The following is a 22,767-nucleotide window of genomic DNA, read 5'->3' on the forward strand; positions in this document are numbered from 1 at the left end:
AAAAGGCCTATAGACTAGCACTTTGTCTAGTATAGTGTACAGGTTAGGAACCACAAGATGTAGAGGCTCAGCTATGTCATTTATACTTCTTAAGTCCTGGAGCAAATTCCATCTACCACTGGGCTGTTTTACAACTAGAGTGAATTCTTTTTAAAGTGTAAGAGTGAATTTAATGCTAAAAATAAAATATTTTTAATGGTTGAAAACTATTATTTAGTTAATAATTACTTACAGCAGTAATCAGGAGTTCTCCATTGAATGCAGATATCAAACTTGTTGCACAAAGCCACGTATGCAGAAAGTGCATCACATTCATAGTTCCAAAAATAGGTGTAATTGATCCACATCTTTTCACAGAAATCCTGTGGTGAAACCTAGAGAGGTACATGTTATCTTGGTATGACCAATGCTATTTTAGTCTTCTTTAAAAACCCAAGCTACACAAAAGAATGTTTGGAGACTCAAACTTTTGGAATACTTATTATGGTGCCTCACACACCTTAGATTTCAAAAAATCTATGACATTAGTTCTAATATATTATTAATAATGTTTATATGCATATTGTAGGTAATGTGAACATTGTTTGTTATAATACCACTCTTGTAGAGAAGAGACAAATACTGTACACCTAGAAAAACTATTTCTGACACTTTTAGATACAGCTGTCATTTCAATATACTAAATAAGACTAAATTATTATACTGATCTATATTACATGTTGTATTGGGTAAATCTTCAGAAAATAAAGAAGAATTAAAGCACTTACTAAAGAAGATTTTAAAAACCCTCCAAAATTATAGCCTTCAAGTTAGGTTACATCCAACCATCAAGAAAACGAGAGTCATAAAAAAAAACAACCCAAAACAACAAAAAAACACACAAAAAAACTGGACCAATAAACAACATTATGATAGATGGAGAAAAGTCTGACATTAACAACAATTTCATTTTACCTGGAACCACAATCAAAATTCAGGTAGCAGTGGTCAGGAAATCAAAAGGCAGGTATTACCCTGCGATCTCTTTAAAGGGGAGCTCTGAGTGAAAGCCAGTTCCTGTCCCATTCTTGCCCTCTACCTGCCACTTCTTATTTTTTAACATGGCAAATGCCTCTGTGTCTTTCGCCAATGACTTCCTGGCAGGCGGAGTGGCTGCAGTCATCTCCAAGGCATCAGTAGCATCTATCAAGTGGGTCAAGCTGCTGCTGCATGTACAGCATGCTAGCCAGCAAATCACAGCAGACAAATAGTACAAGGCCATTATCAGCTGCATGGTTTGTGTCCTCAGGAAGCAGGGATGTTTGTCCTTCTGGAGCAGTACCCTCGCTAATGTCATCAGGTACTTCCCCACTCAGGCTCTAAACTTTTCCATCAAAGATAAATACAAATAGATCTTCCTGGCCGGTGAGGACAAGAGGACCCACTTCTGCCACTACTTTACCAGGAACCAGGCATCAGGCGAGGCTGCTGTGAACATGTCCCTCTGCTTTGTCTACTCTCTCGATTTTGCCGAAACCAGCCTGAGCCAAAAGGGAGTTCAAAGGCTTTAGTGACAGCCTGATGAAGATCTCCAAACCTGATGGGATTAGGGGCCTGTACCAAGGTTTTACTGTGTCTGTTCAGGATATTGTCATCTACCGATCTGCATATTTCAGTATCTATGACACTGCAGAAGGAATACGTCCAGATCACAAGAACAAGCACATCTTCATTAGCTGGATAATGACTCACTCCATCACAGCTGGCTTGATTTCCTACCCCTTTTACACCATTGGTCATTGGTCATTGCATAATGATGCAGTTGGGGTGAAAAGGAATGGATATCATGTCACAAGCACACTGAACTGCTGAAGGAAGATTTCTTGAGATAAAGGAGGTAAAGCTTTTTTTAAAAAGTGCCTGGCCCATTGTGCTCAGACGCATGTACTTTTCTTATACAATGGAATCAAGAAGTTCACATAAGTTATTTCCTAATATCTTCCTTTGAATGGGCAGTTGTATTATATAACATGTTTTGAGCATTTTTGACAGAATATTGGCTGCTTTGTATCAATGGCTCCTACTGACTAGATGAAAATGGGAAGCAATAATATTCACCTGACCAGTTTTCTCTTAAAGCCATTTCACTGTTGTCAGTCTAGAGACTAAGGGGCGTCGGATCCAGACCATGGTCTTTACAACTTCTTGCTATGCATCAGAGAACTGGACAATGACTAGGGATGATAGAAGAAAAATTGATGCCATTGAGTCATAGTGCTGGAGAAGAGTGTTGATTATACCATGGACTACTTAAAGAACAAGTATGTCTGCTTTGAAGAGGGTAAAACCAGGCTGTTCCTTGGAGGCAAGGAATTTGAAGCTCCCACTAAAATACTTTGGACGTGTCACATGGAGGGACCAGTCCTTAGAGAAGAATATCATGTTTGGAAGGGTAGAGGGACAGTGCAATAGAGGAAGACCCTAGATGATTTGGATTGACTCAGTGAGTGGGGTAATGGAAGTAAGGTGTGGTGTATCAGAGACAATGAAATTGAAAAAGCAGCATTCAGAGCTACTGTACGTAGGGTCACTATAACTCAGAGTCGACGCAACAGCATATAACAACAACATGCTGCTGCTGATGATGGTACTCAATTCTAATTTTTTATTTCAATCACTCCTGATGAACATAAAATTTGAGGAATTTAAAAAAAATCTCCTTAAAGTGCTAAAGAGCAAGAAAAATATGTCAGTTTAAAATCTAAAGTGTACTTGATTCAAGCCATGGTGTTTTCAATTGCTTTGTATACATGCAAAAGATAAACAATAAGTAAGAGCAAAGAATAATTGCTGCATTTAAATTGTGATGTTAAAGAAGAGTATTGGCTATATCCCATGGCTTGTGGGAATGGAAACAAAGTGCTCTTTAGAGATAAGGATGGCAAAACTTTGTCTTCATATACTTTGAGCTTGTTTTTAGGAGGGGACAGTCCTTGGGAAAAGATACAATACTGAGTAAAGCAGAAGGGCAGAGAAAGAGAGGAATTCTCTTAACAAGATGGACTGGCACACTGGCTGCACCAGTTAATATGATCATGGCAGAGATGGCACAGGATACAGCAATGTTCAGATCTGCTAGGGTCACTAAGAGGCACAGACAGGTACAACAGTACCTACATGTGACTTTGGTGAGTGGTATCAAAGGTCTTAAAGTATTGTAATCAGTGATCTAAAATGAAATTTTTCCTGTTAATCTATACAACAAAATTAAAAATTACAAGATCAGACTTCGTTATTGTTATGTGTAATTGAATTGACTCATATGTACACGATATCCTGAGCCAATCTCACTGTCTCTGAGACTCCTACCATCATTTTCCCAGTTACTGTGTCAGTCCATCTCATCTAGGGTGTTCCTCTCTTGTTCTGTCCCTCCATGCTTCCAAGCATGATGTTCTGCTCCAAGGAACAGACCTTCCAGGCTACATCCCCAAAGTATGTGAGACAGAATTTCAAAATCCTAGCCTGCAAGAAGAAATTCGGTTTCACCCTCTCCAAGACAGACCTATTTGCTCTCTTCGCAGTCCACGGTGCATGTTTAATACTCTTCTCCAGCACCACGACTCAAAGGCATCAATTCCTCTTCTTTAATCCTTAGTCATTGTCCAGCTCTCTGATGCAAAGCAAGTAATTGTCAAGACCATGACCTGGATTAGGCACACCTTAGTTCCTAGACTAGCATCTTTAATACCTTTAATACTTTCAAGAAGTCACTGAAAAGTCTGTTGATTGGGAAGCCAAGCAAGCTGAAATTAACAACCTCAATCTCTTCTCTATTTATTATGGTGCTGCCAATTGGCCCATTTGTGAGAATCTTTGTCTTCTTGATGTTGAGTTTCAATCCATATTAAAGATTACAGTCCTTAATCTTCTGCAGCAAGCACTTCAGGTCCTCCTCAGTTTTGGCAAGCAAGGTTGTGTCATTTGCATGTCACAGGTTGTTGATGAGTCCTCCTCTAATCCTGAAGCTACATTCCTCCTCATAAAGTCCAGCCTATTGAATGATCTATTCTGCATATAGATGAAAAAGGTATGGGGACAGGACACATCCCTGATTCACTCCATTCCCGATTTTAAACCATGTAGTGTTTCCTTGCTCTGTTCTGATAACTGCTTCCTGGCCCAAGTATAGTTTTTACATGAGCACAATTAACTGTTCTGGGATTCTCATTCTTTTCAAAGTTAGCCATAATTTTTTTTTCTAATTCATACAGTCAAATGCCTTTTCAGAGTCAATGAAACATAGAAAAACATTCCACTGGTATTTACTCTGCTTTCAACCAAGATCCATCTAACATTGGTGATAATGTTTTTAGTGCCACGGCCTCTTCTAAATCCAGCTTGTGTTTCTGGTAGTTCTCTGTCTATGTACTGTTCCAGTAGTCTATGGATAATCTTCAGCAGGGTTTTGATTGTGTGTGATATTAGTGATATTGTTCAATAACTTTCACACTCTGGTAGTTTACTTTTTTTTTTTTTAATGGGAATAAATATGGATCTCTTTCAATGGGCCAGGTAGTTGTCCTCCAGATTTCTTGGCACAACCTGGTGAACACATCCAAGGCAGCATTTGTTTGTTGATACATGTCAACCAGTATTCCATCAATTCCTGGGGCTTTGTTTTTGCCAATTCCTTCAGAGTAGCTTGAACTTCTTCTTTCATCACCATTGCTTCTTCATTATATGTTGTTTCAAGAAATTCTTCTGTCCTGCAGAGGGTGAAATGAGGATTCTGAAGCTCCCACTGGCACATTTTGAACATGCCACAAGGAGGGACCACCAGTCCTTTGAAAGGGACATCATGCTTTGGAGGCTGGAGGGACAGAGCAGGAAAGGAAGACCTCGATGAGATGAAGTAATTCAGTGACTGGGTTAATAGGGGTAGGTGTGTCAGAGACAATGAAATTGGCTCAGGATAGAGCAGAGTTCAGAGCTGTTGTACATACGGTCACTATGAATCATTTCTCTCACTGGTTAATTACCAAATTACTTTTACCTTTGAATAAAAACCATCACTTTAGCATATGTGGGGTTAACTGAAAAGAAAATCAAATATCCAGTTCAGTATCAAGGCAATACTATCACTTTTCCGTCTTGCTCTCTTGTGCTTTTAGATAGTTATGAACTTATAATCTGCTTTATCATACTCTATGATACTTTATGATAATCTATGAACTTTGATAAATGTTAATAGTTGTAGAGGGGCTTCAGGACTTTTGTTCATAAGGCAATCAATGAAATGAAGTTTAAAAGAGAAAAGACCTGCTTCTGTACTGTACAAACAATGCCAGAATAATCAAAGAATCATGATTTGAGAATGCAGCTGAGTAAGTTGTCTCGGACACAATTTCAGACTACTGTCAATGGAAACGTTACAAGCTTCCAAGGGTCTCTTACTATCTCAAATCAAAGACGTACAGCTTTGGGAAGTGTCACTGTAACACTTGAAATTACTGGTAGTTCCCACATTTAATCTTTATCTTCTTTCCAAAGTTCACTTTCACTTTAGTATTTTCAGTAGTAATTTGTTTTTAAAAGTATTGACCAAAGTGCTAAATCTTAAATAAATATTTTTCTAGTAATCCAACTTTGTGAGCTATTTTCTTTTTTTTTTGTTAAGTTGAAAATGAGCCATTCACATCTTTTAGGATTTACTTACCTGCTCTCACTTTGGGGAAGAATTATATTTCAATCATGACTATAAAAACATTCTAACTAAACTGATTTACATCTATGTAGCTGATAAAGTGGTGAAATTAATTTTCTATTTGGTTATAAGTTTGCTGAAGGAGATAACGAAACTGTAATATTTTAAAAGATATATTTTCTAGTCCTACTCTTAAGCACTATAAAACCAAACTCAAACTCCTTACTGTCTAGTCAGTTCTGACTCTTAGTGAACCACACCCATAATTGGGTTTCTGAGCCTATAAATCACAATGAGACTTCTTATTTCACAGGAAGCCACTGATGGATTTGAAACACCAAAGACAGTGAAGCAATGCAACATACTATGGCCTACACCACCATAGCTACCGATTATGTACCATAAAGATGAAGTTCCTTTTGAAAATAAGAGATTTCATAACAAACTTGATAGGAAGCAAGCCCTGTGTACCTTGTTCACCATAAACCTTCCATTTCTTCTTGAACAATTCTTCACTGTATATTTTGTTTGTTGCTGCCTCGCTTTCATTTAGTACTTTCACCTTTTATCATGATTCAATATACATATGAATATATTCCTAGTGGCATCAACCATATAATGTGAACAAAAGCAGGAAAATTACCAAATCATTGACATTCACGCTTGTATCCAACTGAACGTTAAACAATAAAATGAACCTAATTTTGCCAGTCCTTTACTTAATGTATCTTTTTAAGAACTGTAAAACCCACCAGGTTATATGTCAATCTATGAAGTTACCTCTTTACATTTAGTTCCAAAAGACATTTGACCAGCTTTACAGCATAACATTTCTGCATATTTTATTATTTACTGACCTTCACATTCTAAATAATTCTAACACCAACCATTTTAATGGAAGCTTCTGAACCATGGCCATGCCTGTTATTTGCAAAACTAAACAGCATTTTTGCCATCACTGTTAAAGTCTGCATGACTAGTTTTTAAATGTAGCCTCAACCGTAGTTTTATGCAGTTAATGGTTAGTATTTTCTAACAGAAGATACAAGATTCATTGCTCATTTGCATTTCTAAATAAATGAAGCTGTGTTTTGAGTGAGCATTAATATATTCTCTATCTAAGGATAAGGATCTGTGATGAGACATTACATGTTGGGCAGTTCAAATCTACTAGTCACCCTGGGAGAATGATGAGCGGTCTTCTCTTATTAAGATCTAGAGTCTCAAATACCTGAAGAACTACCATTAATCAGAATTGACTCAATGCTTGAGTTCTTTGGAAGTTTAAACTTAAATTAACCACATGAGCTATCTTCAAACTCCTCAAGTATTTGGCAGTCAGCTTTCTTTAGTTTAGCCCTCAAATTATGTGCAGATTCTAAGGAAAACAGAACCAAGTGGTGTCCTGGTTTACCTCCATCAGATTTCTAAGTATAAAAACCTTAGCAGGCAAATACTATCTCATCTTTCTCCCTCTATGTAGCTGATGAGTTCAAACCACCCATCTTTTGCTTAACGTCCCAACACTTACCCTATTATACTATCAGGCCTCCCTGTGTCAACTTCACTATGACGTGAATATTCACAATGAAAATGTTCTGGATAAAATCAACCACCTGTGTTCCCAGATAAAAATATAGTGTTGAAAATAATTTTGCTTTAAAATTTCTAAAGTGTTTTTAGTGTTTAAAGTGATACTGAAATTAGGCTGAAAAAAGAAGAGCTATTTTTTTAAATTTTATATATATATTAAATGGTACAGTTTTCCCCATGGATGATTTCTCTACTAAATCCTAAATAGAAGACAGTATAGAATGTTATGTTGTATAAAATGCATTTTTAAATTTATTTCCATTAATATTTTCAAGTTAATATTGAAGATCTTAGAAGATATGCTGTTTTCAATCCCGTAATTCTGTATTTTCATCCTTTTCATTTTAGACACATGCCAAACAAGAGCTTTGGAGTCTAGACTTCAGATCAGACCCTAGCACAAAAGGTTCTTCACCATTAGCTCTCTTTCTTTTTTGGAATTTCCCTCATTTTCAGTCCAGAAACTTCTCCTCTGTATGCATTGTCATAGACTTATTGTTGTCCTACTATGACCTTCTATACCTTACTCTTCTTGCACATACAGCTTCTTCAGCCTAGGTCTCCTTCCTCCCTTGTCTCCTTTGATAAACTTGTCTTTCTAAATTGTCCAAACATTCAAAAATCCATGAAATGCCTTTCATATCTGAGGTCCTATTCATCACATATTTTATATAGGGTTGTATCCAGACACATATTCATCTTTCCTCATCTTCCAATCAGAGGAGTTTAACATAGTACTTTGCATGTTGTCAATGATTAATATCATTTGCTAAAAATTTCACTGAAAATTCCATTTATTCCTTGTATGCAACAATAAATTCTTTTTTAAGGATATAGCTCTAAAAATATTTGCAAGTCACACAAACTTCAAAAGTTCAATATTAATAAAGACCTGATAAAATTGAATAGTGACAGTTTATACACCTAAGTGCCCTATATCTAAGGAATTCATTAAACACTCACTGTTGGCTTTCTGTATTTCATTATTGAGTGTCACTGATCCCCTGCTACTAGATAGAGGCACTTATTCAAAAAACAAAATTCCATTTTCCTTGAAAGCTGTAAACATTGTTCTCACAAGAGAAAAGAAAATCATCCTTCCTGTCTCTGGAAGTCTGTAAACAGTAAGTGATTCCAAATTCCAAGGTTTACTGACAAAAAGAGTCAGGAACAAGATTTTTTCAACAGAACATCCAAACAAGACTATACTGACTTTACTTTCACTATATCTAACATGACATTTTTATTAATGGTGGCTTCCAACTTACTTTTTCATGGCACGGAGTAAAAACTCTTCTGTTTAACAATTCAATGCAATGACTGCAATCATATTCAGTACAATTCCTAAAAGGTCTTCTTGTTGTTACTTGAAATGTCTTTTCAATTTCCCAGCTCTCAATAAATAATTCTATGTCTTCCATATTGGTGATAATTGTACCATTTTGCATCCTTAGATCATCATCTGGATCATCATTACAAAGTCCTGGAAAGAATGTATGACGTAATAAATCAGCTTAATAATTTAATGTACTGACTTAGTTACTGAATCTATTTGTTCTTTGGTTTTAACAATGGCCATTTAAAAAAAAAACTATATGCCTGATGTTTTCCGTTGTTATGCACCATTGAATCAGAAACAACTCAAAGCTGACCCTCCAGCAGGTTTTCAGAGACAGTAAATCACATGCAGTGATATTGCCATCTTTGTCCCATGAAGCAGCTGGTGGATTCAAACCTTGTTCCTTTGGATTGGCAGTGCAACACTTTATCTAAGCCATAGGGCTCCTTCTAGATAATATATAACCACTCTTGCAAGATAAGAGAGAAACCATGGTCATAGAAGTAAAATATTTTATAAGATCAGGAAGATTAAAGGAAATGAGTTTCTGTTCTAATGTCCTTCCACAATTCCTACTACTCTCCTCAATTTAAGAACTAACTCTTGAGATTGTTCATGGGGTCACTATGAGTTGTAGTCTACTCAACAGCACTTAACAACAACCAAGAGAATAAGAAAACTATTGGCTTCTTTGATGTGTGGAATTAATTTAGAACAAGCTTTGTTCATACAACCTATTGCACCCGCACCTAATATAGTACTCCTTGGCTATGTCTTTCATAATTTGGACATGTATCTAGGGAGGCTATTCCTTGGAAAGGGAAATCGTGCTTAGAAAGGTGGAGGGTCCAAAAAGGACAAGAAGACCTCCATTAGATGTACTGACATGGTGACTTCCACAAGGGGTACTAATGTGTCAGAGATTATGGGGATGGCACAGAATAGGATAGGGTTTAGAGTGAATGTTCAAAGGGTGGCTCCATTGAACGACACCTAACAACAACCACATAGCACCTATATTTCCAGTCAAGTAAACACCTCTGCCATATTGTTGTTGCTGTTATGTACCATTGAATCAGAACCCACCCTCAGCTGATCCTCCAGCAGGTTTTCAAAGTCAGTAAATAACACAGGAGAAGGCGGCCCATCTTTTTCCTGCAGAGAAGCTAGTGGATTTAAACCACCTACCTTTCGGTTGGCAGTGCAGCTCCTTACCACTAGGCCACCAGAGTTCCTTATAGAGTACCAGAACCATGCTATGGTAGTCATGATACTTAAAAAGTAATCACGGGATACCAAGAAAGTAAACTAGCCCTTTTCCATAGTGATAATTTTAAAATTCTATTAGCACAGTACAATAACTGTCTTCAGTAAAAATAACAGCTATCAAAAAGGAGAGAAAAAATGAACTAGGAAAATCTGACAGAATAACACTTAGAATCAATAAATCATAGGAGAAAACATGTTTTTAAAAATCCTCTGAGTTGCTGTTCACTATTAAGTTACTATATTACATGTATATATTATATACAGGAGAAAGATGGGCGATCTCCTCCCAAGTGATTACTGCCTCTGAAAACCTGGCTCAGGATAGGGCAAGGTTCTAAGTCATTGTTCATAGAGTCACTATGGGCCATAGTTGACCTGACAGCACATAATAACAACAGAAACAACAGTATTTTTCCAAAGGATCTGTGTTAGAATAATGCATAAAGTAAAGGATTGCTTACTAAAAAGTTGGCAATTCCAATTCATCCATGTGAATTTCTCCATGGAAGAAAGATGCGAAATCTCTTCCCATAATGATTTATGGCCTCAGAAACCCATTGGAGGTAGCAGTGAGTTGAACTGACACAGAGCAATTTGAAGTATATTTAAATATATACATGATCCATGATGAAACGTGCATAGAAAGGTTAAATTATTAAATAACTTTCGATTTTGGTTTGGTTTTATTTAAAGTTTGAGATCAGGAAAACCTCAACTTAAAGGTTAAATGCAAGAAAATAAAATATGATGAATATTTGTTCAGCAACTTATATGAATTTTAAGGCCTACATAAAGCTCTGTGCCTACATTCCATATATTAACATGTTACATAAATATACAAAGGTGAGCCAACGGTAGCAAATTAGATTTAGAACCTTGCCCTATCCTGAGCCAACTTCACCATCTCTGACACGTCTAACTCTATTGAGCAATAATATTAGTGCCTACTTAATAGGTTTATTGTTAGAATTAAATGAATTAAAATATGTAAGATAATGATCTGACATTTCATGAATACATAATCAAGATGAGCTTAAAGTATTAATAGGCATAAGAATGTTTTTGCTGTCAGGTACTGTCAAGGCAAGTACAACTCAAGGGGTCCCTTTGAGCAATACATTTGAGCCCTGTCCTATCTTGCACCATTTTCATCATTTCTGACACACTTGAGTCCGGTGCTACAGTAGCTGTGTTGAGAGTCAACATCTATTTCACTGACCGTCCATCTTTTATAGCACAATGTCCCTTTCCAAGAACAGCCTCTTCTAGAAACATGCCCAAAGTATAGCACAATGTCCCTTTCCAAGAACAGCCTCTTCTAGAAACATGCCCAAAGTATGTGAAACAAAGCTTTGATATCTTTGCTTCCAAGGAGCAGTCTGGTTACACTTCTCTAAGACATATCTGTTTGTTCTTTTGGTAATCCATGGGTTATTAAATACTCTACTCCAACACCGCAACTCAAAGGCATCAATTCTTCTATAATCCTTTTAAAATGCCCAGCAATTTCATAGCAAGTTGTTTAAAAGACTATAACTTGAATCAGGTGCACATCAATAAGCACATATTTCCATAAAATACTCAAATGAAATGTTACTGTTTGCCTTTTAAGTCTGCTTACTGAGAGTCATCCTGTTCCTATTTACTCACAGGTGGAAACTAAAGGCTAATACTGCATCTCAAATCTGAAATATGGAACAACAGGTGTCAAAAGGCTATAATGCGAAAAGGGTGAATAATGTCAACAAAATTGAGATCTGGAAAGCAGTTCTTACCACATAGACCTTCTGTGGAGGATGACAAGTTAAACTGGGGGCCAAAATGGATGTCAACAATCCCTGTCAGATGAGCCCACTTTATGATGAGGCCAGCTGGAGTAGTGATCACGTACATTGTACCAGAATCTTCAATGAAAAGTTCATGACTTGAGAAGGGCAAAGGCACAACAACAGAATCCACTTCTACCTAGAATATCATAAATATATCTTTTAGAAAAAAGGTTTATGGTTAAATATAAACTCAAAATTAGAGAACTCTGTAGTTTTCATTTTTTGATTTATTTTTTTTTGTTGGTGTCACAACTTCTCCTCATTTCTAAGTATTCTTTCCTGGCATTTTTTCATTATGTCTTTCTATATTCTGTATTTATTCTTACCTCATTTTCTTCAAATTTAACATTGTTTTATATTATGTATGCTGTTAGGTCTGTTTTCCTCAACATAGCACCATCATTCTTTAAGAACTTAAAATAATAATGTTATTTTTCAGGATGTTTGCTTTACTCTGGCAGCTCTTCAAAACCAGCTATTAAATACATGTTCATAATAAATACACATCAAGTAAGTTAAAGGTTAAGATTCCAAGAAATTCTGTTCCCTAGGCTTAGATTGGAATCAAAGACTCCTGTTTTAGCATATAATTTTATTAATCTGAAAGTAGAGCTTCTGAGGAGTATACATTGTAAAAGCATATTTCAAATATTGGCATAGAATTGGGACCGTGTCTAGCATTTCATTTCTCAAGGTGCAGTTCACCAATCATCTGCTTTCTTACCTTTATATCATTTATAGAGCTCGTCTCAAGTGAATACCCCCTCCTTTTTTTGCTATCTGCTTTATAATGGAACAATACGTATAATGTGTCCCTCTCATTGCCATAATTTGGTTTATTATCCCACATAATGCTGTCCTCAGGCTGAAGCATCTTTCCTCTTTGATATCTGATTTATACTGGAAGGGTAAATATTTCTTTCTTTCATTACCACTAAGTTAGAACCAATCCATAGCCAATCTTCCAGTAGGTTTTCAGAGCCTGTAAATACCACAAAGGACATTGCCTGTATTTCTTCTGAGAAGCTGCTGGTGGGTTTGTTTTGAACTGTCTGCCATTAGGTTAGTAACATAACTCTCTAAGGACTACACCTCCAGCTACATAACAAAATACAGTATTTAGAAATCTTTTCAACTATCCATGAAAAGAATGCTTAGAAGCCATAACTTTGAATATCTGATATCTGATATATTTGAATATTTGATATCTGATATATCTGATTTTCCCCTCTAATTAGAAACAATTTTTAGTCTCCATTTTTATTTTTTATCTAAGACAAGGACTTTAATTTCTAAAACTTTTTTCCCCTTACCTTTCTCTCTAAACGATTGACAAGTATTTTATGGATAGGTGTTGTTAGGTTTAACTTCTTAAAACAGAGTCCAGACATCCTTCCAGAAGAACCCTTAAATTAAAATAAAGAAATAAATATCTCTAAGGACTTAATCATAATTTCAGAAAGGAATAATATAAATTTAATTACTTGATATATATTTGTATTTAAAATACAAATAAATTTATAAAATTTTATTTCTAAATACTCACGGGTTTTTTCAAGGAATTTTCATTCTGAAAAACAATATAGGAATGTAAAGAAATGCATTACTTGATTTTTAAAGCATTAGTTTGTTTAATATTTTATGCCTTTAAGTATGTGGTTGCTGTGATGCTGAACATTTTGCCACTGGGGTGTCAAATGCTATAATAGCTACCCATGGTGGACAGTGTTTAGTGGAGCTCCTAGTTTAAGACAGGTTTGGAAGCAGGAGTGGCATCCACTTCCTAAACACTATGCCTCTAGAAAATCTTATGAACTTTGAGGAACAATGGTATTTATAGAAAAGCTTCAGGTCTTTTATTCATAGAGTTGCTATGAGTCGTGCTCAACTCAACAGAAATCATCAACAACAAGAAGTATATGCATATGAAACATTTCTTGGTTATTTGTTTGTTTTATATTCTAAGAATTCTTGTTTACAACATTCTTGTGCTATGATTTATGAATAAATGACTATACGAATGAATGGTGACCTACCTGGTTCACAGAACATTTTTCAATATGTACAACTACAATTTCTCCTGGAATTCTTACTAAGATATAAGAAGCCATGCTATATAATGCTGCATTATTTCCATCAAATGTAATAATGCTCAGTTCTGATAACATTGAACATCGACCTAGGAGAATAAAATAAGAATTGGTATAATTAATCTATTAATATTTGTCTTTTCAGTAATAAATGCTCTTTAAAAAAATACTTTAACTTAACCTCATTATGTTTGACGGAGAATTTTAAGCAGCACACACTGGGAACCAGGTCACAAAGGAAGAAACCAAAAATAATAAAGGATTGATAAACTGGCAAATACCATCACCTCATCACCAAAACGACAACCACCTCTGATTAATATCTGACCAGCATGTAAATATAAAGGGAGCTTGGGTGGATCCCTTACTCCTAGTGGGATAGAAGTTGCACTGACAACCCAAAGGCAAATGGTTTTAAATCATCAGCTGCTCCATGGGAAAAAGATAGGCAATCTCTTCTCATTTGATTTGCAACCTATGAAACCTGCTTGAGGGTGAGTTATGAGTCCAATTGACAACAATAACAATGCGAGTAGAAATGCAAACCTACAAGGGCATTCCCACTCGGGACAGCAGATATCACTGTTCACTTGAACAGGCCTTCCCCGGAAACCACAGTCAGGCATTTCTATGTCCTTTGGGCAATTGAGTGACCAATTGTACAATTTCCATTCCATATCAAGGCATATATATTGGCTACAATTATAGACAGGATCAAACTGTTGAGGCTGTTAATAAAAAAAGAAAGAATTTTTTATTTCAATTCCAGGTAATGTTTTTCAATTGATCGTATTAACATCATAATCATACTATAAATTGCTATTTCCTAAAAACAAAATCCTTTCCAAAATAATTAACATTTCACTTCAATCTTATATTGATGTAACTGCTCTAAAATGCTCAAAATGGGTATAATTTAGTCCTCTGTTAAAATTAATATGTCAGAACGTTCCATACACATGTGAATAAATAAAAGTCTTATCTTAATTCTCAAGATCAGCACCATGCAAGCAGATTTGCGTAGTAGCAGCCAATCTTTCATATTATGTTCTATACAGGTAGTATACAGAAAGCTCTGTTGGTCCAGTGAATACAGTATTGTACTGCCAACATAAGGGCCATAGGTTTAAATCAACCAACTTTTCTGCAGAAGCAAGATGCCGCTAGACTCCAAATGAGCATTTTGCTAGGGGTTTATTCCAATCCTATAAAAATGATATATATATTCAAATATATTTGAAAGCCTGACTTATAGATAAGTTCACAATAACAATCTCTCTTTGAAAGAAACATACATAATATTTCATTTGAATTTTGTTCTTCTTAGTATGACCAATTAATAATAAATAGATGAATCTATTAGGAAAATACAATTATTAAAATGCAATGCTTATTTTTTTCTTTTCTTAGGACAAAGACAGGCAACTAAAGATTGTGAAAGCAGTTTAATAAGGTTTAGACTTTGATACAGCAAATAAAATACTACAAGAAATTACAAATAAGCTTTGGAGAGATTACTCAGTTATACCTCACAATCGAAACCTGGTGTTGGTGTTAACATATCCAATGGAGTGAAGTCTGAAGGACCTGTTAGAAATGAAGATGCCATCTCCATTAGTGTTATAACAGCAGTCATAGGTGGAATTTTTAAGGATGAAAATTATGTTAGGAAATTGTACAGAAAATATAATGTCAATTGTTCCTTACAAAGATGTTATAAAGCAGATATGAATGCTATTTGTCATTTTACATATAAGAAAACTAAAGTATGGAAAATTAAGGTGAATAAACAGTAGAGGAAGAATTTGAACTCAAGGATTTTCACTCCAGAACCTTGGTCTCAAACCAACATTCTTCTCGAAATATCTTCACTATTCTTATCTTACTATAATTATCTGAATTGGCAGAAAGTTCAGTATCATTACACATGCCTCAGTATTTACAGATGTTAGCTTTGTTGTATTTTTCAATGAAATAAGACTGATTTCTTTCTTTCAGTGAATCTCTAGAATATGCTGGTCAGAAATGAATTAACTGGTTCTATATACCACCCAAAGACCCCAGTTGGTGGGTGCAGTGGCAGAGTGATCCATGAGAAAGGAAGGCTGTGATTTGTAATTTCATTTGTAAAGATTTTGTCAGAACTGGAGTTATTTTTAAAATATTCAAGTTGGATGACTACGGAAGGGCCAAAATGAATGGCTTGAATTTACATTAGCTATCATGGTGTCTCTCTGGAGACTAAGGTGCATCTGATACAGGCTATGGTCTTGTTATGAATCAGAGAGTTGGACAATGACTAAGTAGGATAGAAGGAGAATTGATGCCTTTGAGCTGTGGTGCTGGAGAAGAGTATTCAGGGTACCACGGAAAACAAACAGATTCATTCTGGGAAGGGTTAAATTAGGTAGCTCCTTGGAGGCAAGGATTCTGAGGCTCCATCTAACATACTCTGGACATGTTATAAGGAGGGACTAGTCCTTGGAGAGGGACATCATGCTTGGGAGGGTGGAGGGAAAGTGCAGGAGGGGAAGGCCCTCTATGAGATGGATTAATTCAGTGGCTGGGGTAATGGGGATGGGAGTGTCAGAGAGAGTGAGACTGGCACAGGACAGAGCAGCGTTTAGGACTGTTGTACTTAGGGTCGCTATGAGTCACAAGCGACTCGATGGCACATACCAACAACAACAACTTTATGTAGGGTGACTCTGAGAATAATGGGAATCCCAGAACACTTGATTGTGCGAATGAGAAACCTATACGTGTACTAAGAGGGAGTCGTGTGAACAGAGCAAGGAAACACTGCATGGTTCAAAATTGGGAAGGTGTATGCCAGGGATGTGTCCTGTCTTCATACCTTTACAACCTGTATGCAGAACAGATTATGCAGGAGGCTGGGCTCTATGAGGAGAAATACGGGGTCAGGACTGGTGGAAGATCTGTCAACAATCTGTTATACAGATGACACACCCATGCTTGCTGAAACTGAGAACCTAAAGCCCTTGCTGTAGAAAGTCAAGGACTACAGTCTTCAACATGAATCGAAGCCCAACATCAAGAAGACAAAGATTCTCACCACTGGACCAATTGGCAGCATCAGGATGGATGGTGAAGAGACTGAGATTGTTAACAACTTTAGTTTGGTTGGCTCCACAGTCAACACTCTTGGCACCACTAACCAGGAAATTGAAAGATGTACTGCGAGGGGAAAGTCGGCTGTTAGGGAACTCTATAAAGTACTGAAGAGCAATGGTGTCTCTCTGGAGACTAAGGTGCATCTGGTACAGCCATGGTCTTTGCAATCACTTGTTATGAATCAGAGAGTTGAACAATAACTAAGAAGGATAGGAGAACTGATGCCTTTGAGCTGTGGTGCTGGAGAAGAGTGTTGAGGGTACCTTGGACTGCTAGGAAAACAAACAGATTTGTCCTGGAAAGGGTTAAACCAGGTGGCTCCTTGGAGGCAAGGATTCTGAGGCTCCGTCTAACATACTTTGGACATGTTGTAAGGAGAGACAGGTCCTTAGAGAGGGACATCAAGCTTGGTAGGGTGAAGGAACAGCACAGGAGAGGAAGGCCCTCTATGAGGTGGATTGGTTCAGTGACTGGGGTAATCGAGATAGGTGTGTTGGAGACAGTGTGATTGGCACTGGACAGAACAGACTTTAGGGCTGTTGTACATAGGGTCACTATGAGTCGTAAGCGACTCCATGGCACATAACAACAGCAACAACACTTAGGTAGGGTATCATAACTGATACTATTTAAAACTGACTGTACTGTTTTGATACTGCAGCTAAGTACTACAAAATTAGTGGTTTAAAAACAACATTAAGGTCAAAATCCTATAAACCAAGGTGTAGACAGAGGTGTATTTCTCCTGGAGTCTGTAGAGTGAAATACACTTTCTTTCCTTTTCCTGCTTCCAGAGACTACTTGAATTCTTTGACACATGGTCTCTCACTACATCATCACAGATGAGCATGAAACCACCCTTCCTCCCTCTTGCTTACTCTTAAGCTCTCCCTTCTACATCTTCTTCTATTGACACATCACTTTCCCTAACCCTGACTCAATGTCATTCTCTTGAAAAGATCCTATGATTTCACTTGAGCCATTCAGTTTACTAAGTAACCACTCTCCATCTCAAAATCCTTAATTTAGTTGCATCGATTACTGCATATTCTCAAACATGCTGAAGAACAATGATATGAGTCTGGAGATTAAGATATGCCTGATGCAGGCCATGGTCTTCATAATTCCTTGCCATGCATAAGAGAGCTGGACAGTGGCCAAAGACAGCAGAAGAATTGATGATTTTGAGTTGTGGTCCTGGAAAAAAGTATTGAAAATATCATGGACTGCCAAGAGGTGAAACCAGGCTGCTCCATGGAGGTAAGGATTTTCAAGCTCTGTCTCATGTACTTTGGGCATATGATCAGAAGGGACCAGTCCCTGGAAAAGTACATCATGGTTGAAAGGGTGGAAGAATAACATAGGAGAGGAAGATTCCAGAAAGATAGCCTGACACAGGAACTGGTGTAATGGAAGTAAGTATTTTGGAAACAGTAAGACTGGTTCAGAATCGAGCAGAGTTCAGAGCTGTTGTACATGGGGTCTCTATGAATCACAGGCCACTCAGTGGCACATAACAACAACAGCACAGCAATAACCACATATGTTGTTATTGGTAGATGCCATCATGTTGAATATGACTCCAGAAATTCTATGAACCACAGACAAAAATGTTGCCTTATCTGTACCTGCAGCATGAACTCCACCTTGCTCAAGCCTGTGGTTACAGTCACTGTGTCAATCCACCTTATTGAGGATCTTCTTCTCTTTTCTCTTATTCTACTGTTTTCAGCAAAAAGGACCAGCCCCTTCTGACAACATGATCAAAGTATATAAGACGAAATTTCACCATCTTTGTCTCTAAGGAGTTGCATACTTCCTCCAAGACAGATTTGTTTGGCTTTTTTAACAAATATTGGGATATGTATTACTCTATACCAACACCACAATTCAAAGTCATCAATTCTTCTTTGGGCTTCCATATTCATTGTCTAATTTTCTGATGCATAAGAAACAGTTGAATGACATAATACAGTCATGGGTTTTTAGATTTTAGGATAAATGTATTTTTTGGTGACTATTAATCAGTGGAATTTTTTAATGTTCTTTAACATTTTAACAGTTATTCAAACAAAACAATAGCATATTGTTTGTCTTAAAATCAAGAAAGAGGTCCACAGGGTTGGGTTCTTTCTTCATACCTATTCAACATGTATACTGAGCAAATTATTTGAGAAGCTGAATTACATGAAGAATAATGTGATATCAGGACTGGAGAAAGACTCAGCAACATGCATTTTGAAGATGATACAACCTTGATTTCAGAAAGTGAAAAAGACTTGAAGCATTTACTGTAGAGGATCAAAGACTACAATTTTTAATATAGATTTTACTTCTGCCTCATGAGAATGAAAATCTTCACAACTGGTCCAATAGGCAACATCGTTATAGCCAGGGGGGAAATTGAAGTTGTCCATTATTTCATTTTACTTTGGTCCACAATAAATACCCATGATCATAGCAGTCAAGAAATGATCTGTGGTTCATAGAATTTTTAAAATGCTAAGAAACAAGGTTGTAAACTTTAAGACTACAGTTGCTTATATCAAGCAATGGTGTTTTCATTTGTTTAGTCTGATGAAAAAGTTTGACAGTGAATAAAGATCAAATAATTAATACTTTTGAATTTTGGTGTTGGTGAAGAACACAGAATATACCATGGGCAAACAAATCTGTTTTGGAAAAAGTGAAGCTAGGGTTCTCCTTAGAGATGATGATGATTAATCTTGGTCTCACAGACTTTGGACAAGTTTTCAAATTAGGCCAGCTGTTGGAAAGACATAATACTGTGGAAATGTATAAGGTCAGAGAAAATGAGGAAGACCTTTAACAAAACGGACTGATACTATGACTGCAACGATGGGCTTGAGAATGGCAGAGATTGTGTAGATGGTACAGTATAGGTCAAGGTTCAAATCTGTTTCTGTTGCTGTTTTGTGTTGCTGAGTCTTAACCTACTCCTGGCTGACTCTCTAGTGAGTTCTCATGAGAGGAATCGTCCAGCTTTCTCCTGCTGGTGGATTTGAACCACATTCTTTGGGTTGGCATCACATCTTCTTACCTCTGAGCCACTAGAATTCCCTGTTGTTCATAGGTAACTAAGACCCAGAGTTGACTCAACAGCACCGAACACAACAATTCACTTTTCAGCCTTTGCATATGCTTTACCTTCTAAGTGGAACATATTTCCTAATTTCTTAGCCTACTCAACTCACACTTTCTCTGACCCTTCTAGGATTCTATCTCTAAAGTATGTGCAATATTTCTCTTAAAGCATGTTTGTATTTCCTCTGATTGTAATATCAAAATAGTCTATGGATTAGTAGCTGTTGTAGGGAAAGAGCTCTAATGTATTCACCAGACACATTCTTCTCTCACCTACTCCCTAAATCTAGTTCCAGAACAATGTCTTGCAGGTTGATACCTACATAGAGCTTTTCAAATAAATCAAAAGAATAAATCTCTGAGTTTATCTAAATGTCATGCTATAGAATGAAATATATTAAATTTAGTATATGCCTTCCTGGAGACAAGTTTCATAGTAAAGGAGAAAAGACAGGATGTCCACTCAGAGCAGCCTCCTTGCAGCCATAGGACAGAAAAGAACATAAGAATGGAAATGGAAACTCTACAAGAAAAGCTCATTTGCATCAGCAACTCATTCAGAGGCAGCTCAGTTGCTGTGAAAATATCAGACTTTATTGTTGTAGCTTCCATTAATGAGCCTCAACAAATGGTAAGTCCAGAAACAGTGGAAAGAAACAATCCCTGGTTCAATATGTTATGGACCTGCAATCCACAGGGTTTATATAGTCTTTTTTCAGAAATAGACCATCAGGAGCTTCTTCCTATACAGTCTTAGCTTATAAATGTCTCTGAAAACTGTATAGCATCACAGCAATATGTATAGACAGATATTTAGTGACTGAGAAATTCTAGACCTAAGATGTGAAGAAAATCATATGTGTATGAATTTATAAATTCAAATAGATAAAAAGGTTGACCTTGTGTGGAAGCCTTCAGAAAATGTGGCATGCTGAGGTGGTGAAGAGCTTCTCAACAAAGCAAAATCAAGACCTGGATTTTCTAGTCAATGAGTTAACACTGCTAACAGCAGCTGTTTTCAGTGCCTTGAGACTTACCTTACTTACATAAGGCTAACTTAAAACTTGACAATACCTGTAAACATAGGCTATACAGATGACTTACCTGGTGTCATTACTGTTGGTTCTGTAGGAGGTATGCCTATGGGGGGGAAAGAAAAAAGGAAAGAAGTTCTTATCCTTAATCTATTTTCCTTCAAATGAAGCCCATGTAGTAGTTATAGGGGGGATCTTTAGACTAAAGGGAAATACCTTGGAATCAAAAAGCAGTAAGAATATTAGATGCAAGATTTAAAGGATTTGGAGAATGAGAAACAAATAATTATGAAAGAGACATTGAAGTGGAATCTTTTAAAAGTTACTGCATGTCTAAAAATGCTCTTCAGACTTGCTATCAAAGAGAAATAATGCCCAAGTATTTAACTTTTCAGAGTACATGAAAAGAGGTTCACACTTACAGTCTCCTGGATAAACACATTTGAGGGTGACCTCATCCAGGATCATATTTTTTGGGCAGTAGGGCAAGCATCCTTCAACCCTTTGATTAAGAAAAAAGAAAGAAAATTTTAAAAAATTCAAACAAAAGTCTGCAATCAGCACATGCAAATAAGATACATTTTTACTGATTTTATAAAATGCCCTTGCTAAGTCTTGATCCTCTGCTTGCTACCATTCCATCAAGCCTCATCTTAAGAAATCACAAGTAGTTGATTAAAAAAGCTTATTATTAGTGATTAAGTCCTATTTCAACACGAAACAATCAAAATCTATGCTTGCGGTATTCTAAATTCATTTTTATAAATTAGTGAAAACAGTGTGATTTTAATTCTATTAATTCTACTGCTTCTTTCCATTTCTCTGCTCTTCTACTGCTTCCACCACTTCTAAGTAGACAGGCAGGTTCTTTTCATATTCTTGCTTTAAAATGTTTATGGAATAAAAACAGGATCTTCATTGCTTTCCCTTGCATATCAAAAAAGTATACGGTTCGAATCCACCAGATGCTCTGCCGGCGAAGGAGGGGCAATCTCCTCCTGTACCAGTCAGATGTGATTTGACAGTACACGCACACAAAAATTAAAAAAAAAAAGAAAAGAAAAGAAAAGTATAAATTCACTCTAAATATATCCAAGTATAACCTAAATGGAAGAAAAGGTGAAGGGATGTGGTTGGAGCTCATTGAAAACAGAAAAGGGGGCATGCAGAAGATGCTGCTCTGAAATGCAATTAAAAGTGTGTCCAAATTTGTACCATTGTCTGAGAGAAGTTTGCATGTGAACCTGAGGGAATCAATGCTCAAGGATCAAGAGAGTCTTGTCTTGGAAAGGATGTACAGTCCTCCATTGTATGCAAGAGTGCTAAAGTTCAGTGGACAATGGGCTTGAGTATTGTGAGCTAAAGAAAGGAGAAACCATTCTGAATGCTTTCCTCTTACGAAATAAAGCCAGGAAAACAAGAATGAATTTTTCTTCTAGTCACTGACTTTTCTGCTGTGATGTCTATCATTGCCCAACTTTTGTATGCATAGGATGTAATCAAAAGACCATGACTCGAAAGAATTGATGCCTCTGAGTTGTGGTGTGAGAGAAGAGTACTCAGTTGACTGCCAAAAGAGCAAATGTATCTTGGAAAAAGTGTAGTCGGGCTGCTTCTTAGAGGCAAGGCTGATGTTACTTCATCTCACATATTTTTAAATGTTTCTAGCAGTGGTGTGTCTTTGGAA

General features: G+C 36.7%; 1 protein-coding gene and 1 pseudogene across 1 annotated transcript in view; one reads left to right on the forward strand and one right to left on the reverse strand.

The window, feature by feature from the left end:
- LOC102866818 (otogelin-like protein-like) overlaps positions 1-22,767 on the reverse strand; it is a 209,393-nt gene that overhangs the window by 42,381 nt on the left and 144,245 nt on the right. The window contains 10 exon segments of the mRNA XM_006882584.1: positions 233-374; positions 8,548-8,762; positions 11,663-11,852; positions 13,030-13,122; positions 13,263-13,286; positions 13,753-13,895; positions 14,357-14,534; positions 15,335-15,393; positions 21,121-21,186; positions 21,503-21,582. Of these exon segments, the coding sequence (XP_006882646.1) occupies positions 233-374; positions 8,548-8,762; positions 11,663-11,852; positions 13,030-13,122; positions 13,263-13,286; positions 13,753-13,895; positions 14,357-14,534; positions 15,335-15,393; positions 21,121-21,186; positions 21,503-21,582 (1,190 nt within the window).
- Positions 1,101-1,851, forward strand: LOC102856675 (annotated as a pseudogene).

This window comes from Elephantulus edwardii, unplaced genomic scaffold, assembly GCF_000299155.1.
Source record: "Elephantulus edwardii isolate Elephantulus edwardi_28Jun2011 unplaced genomic scaffold, EleEdw1.0 scaffold00021, whole genome shotgun sequence".
NCBI classification, from domain to species: Eukaryota; Metazoa; Chordata; class Mammalia; order Macroscelidea; family Macroscelididae; genus Elephantulus; species Elephantulus edwardii.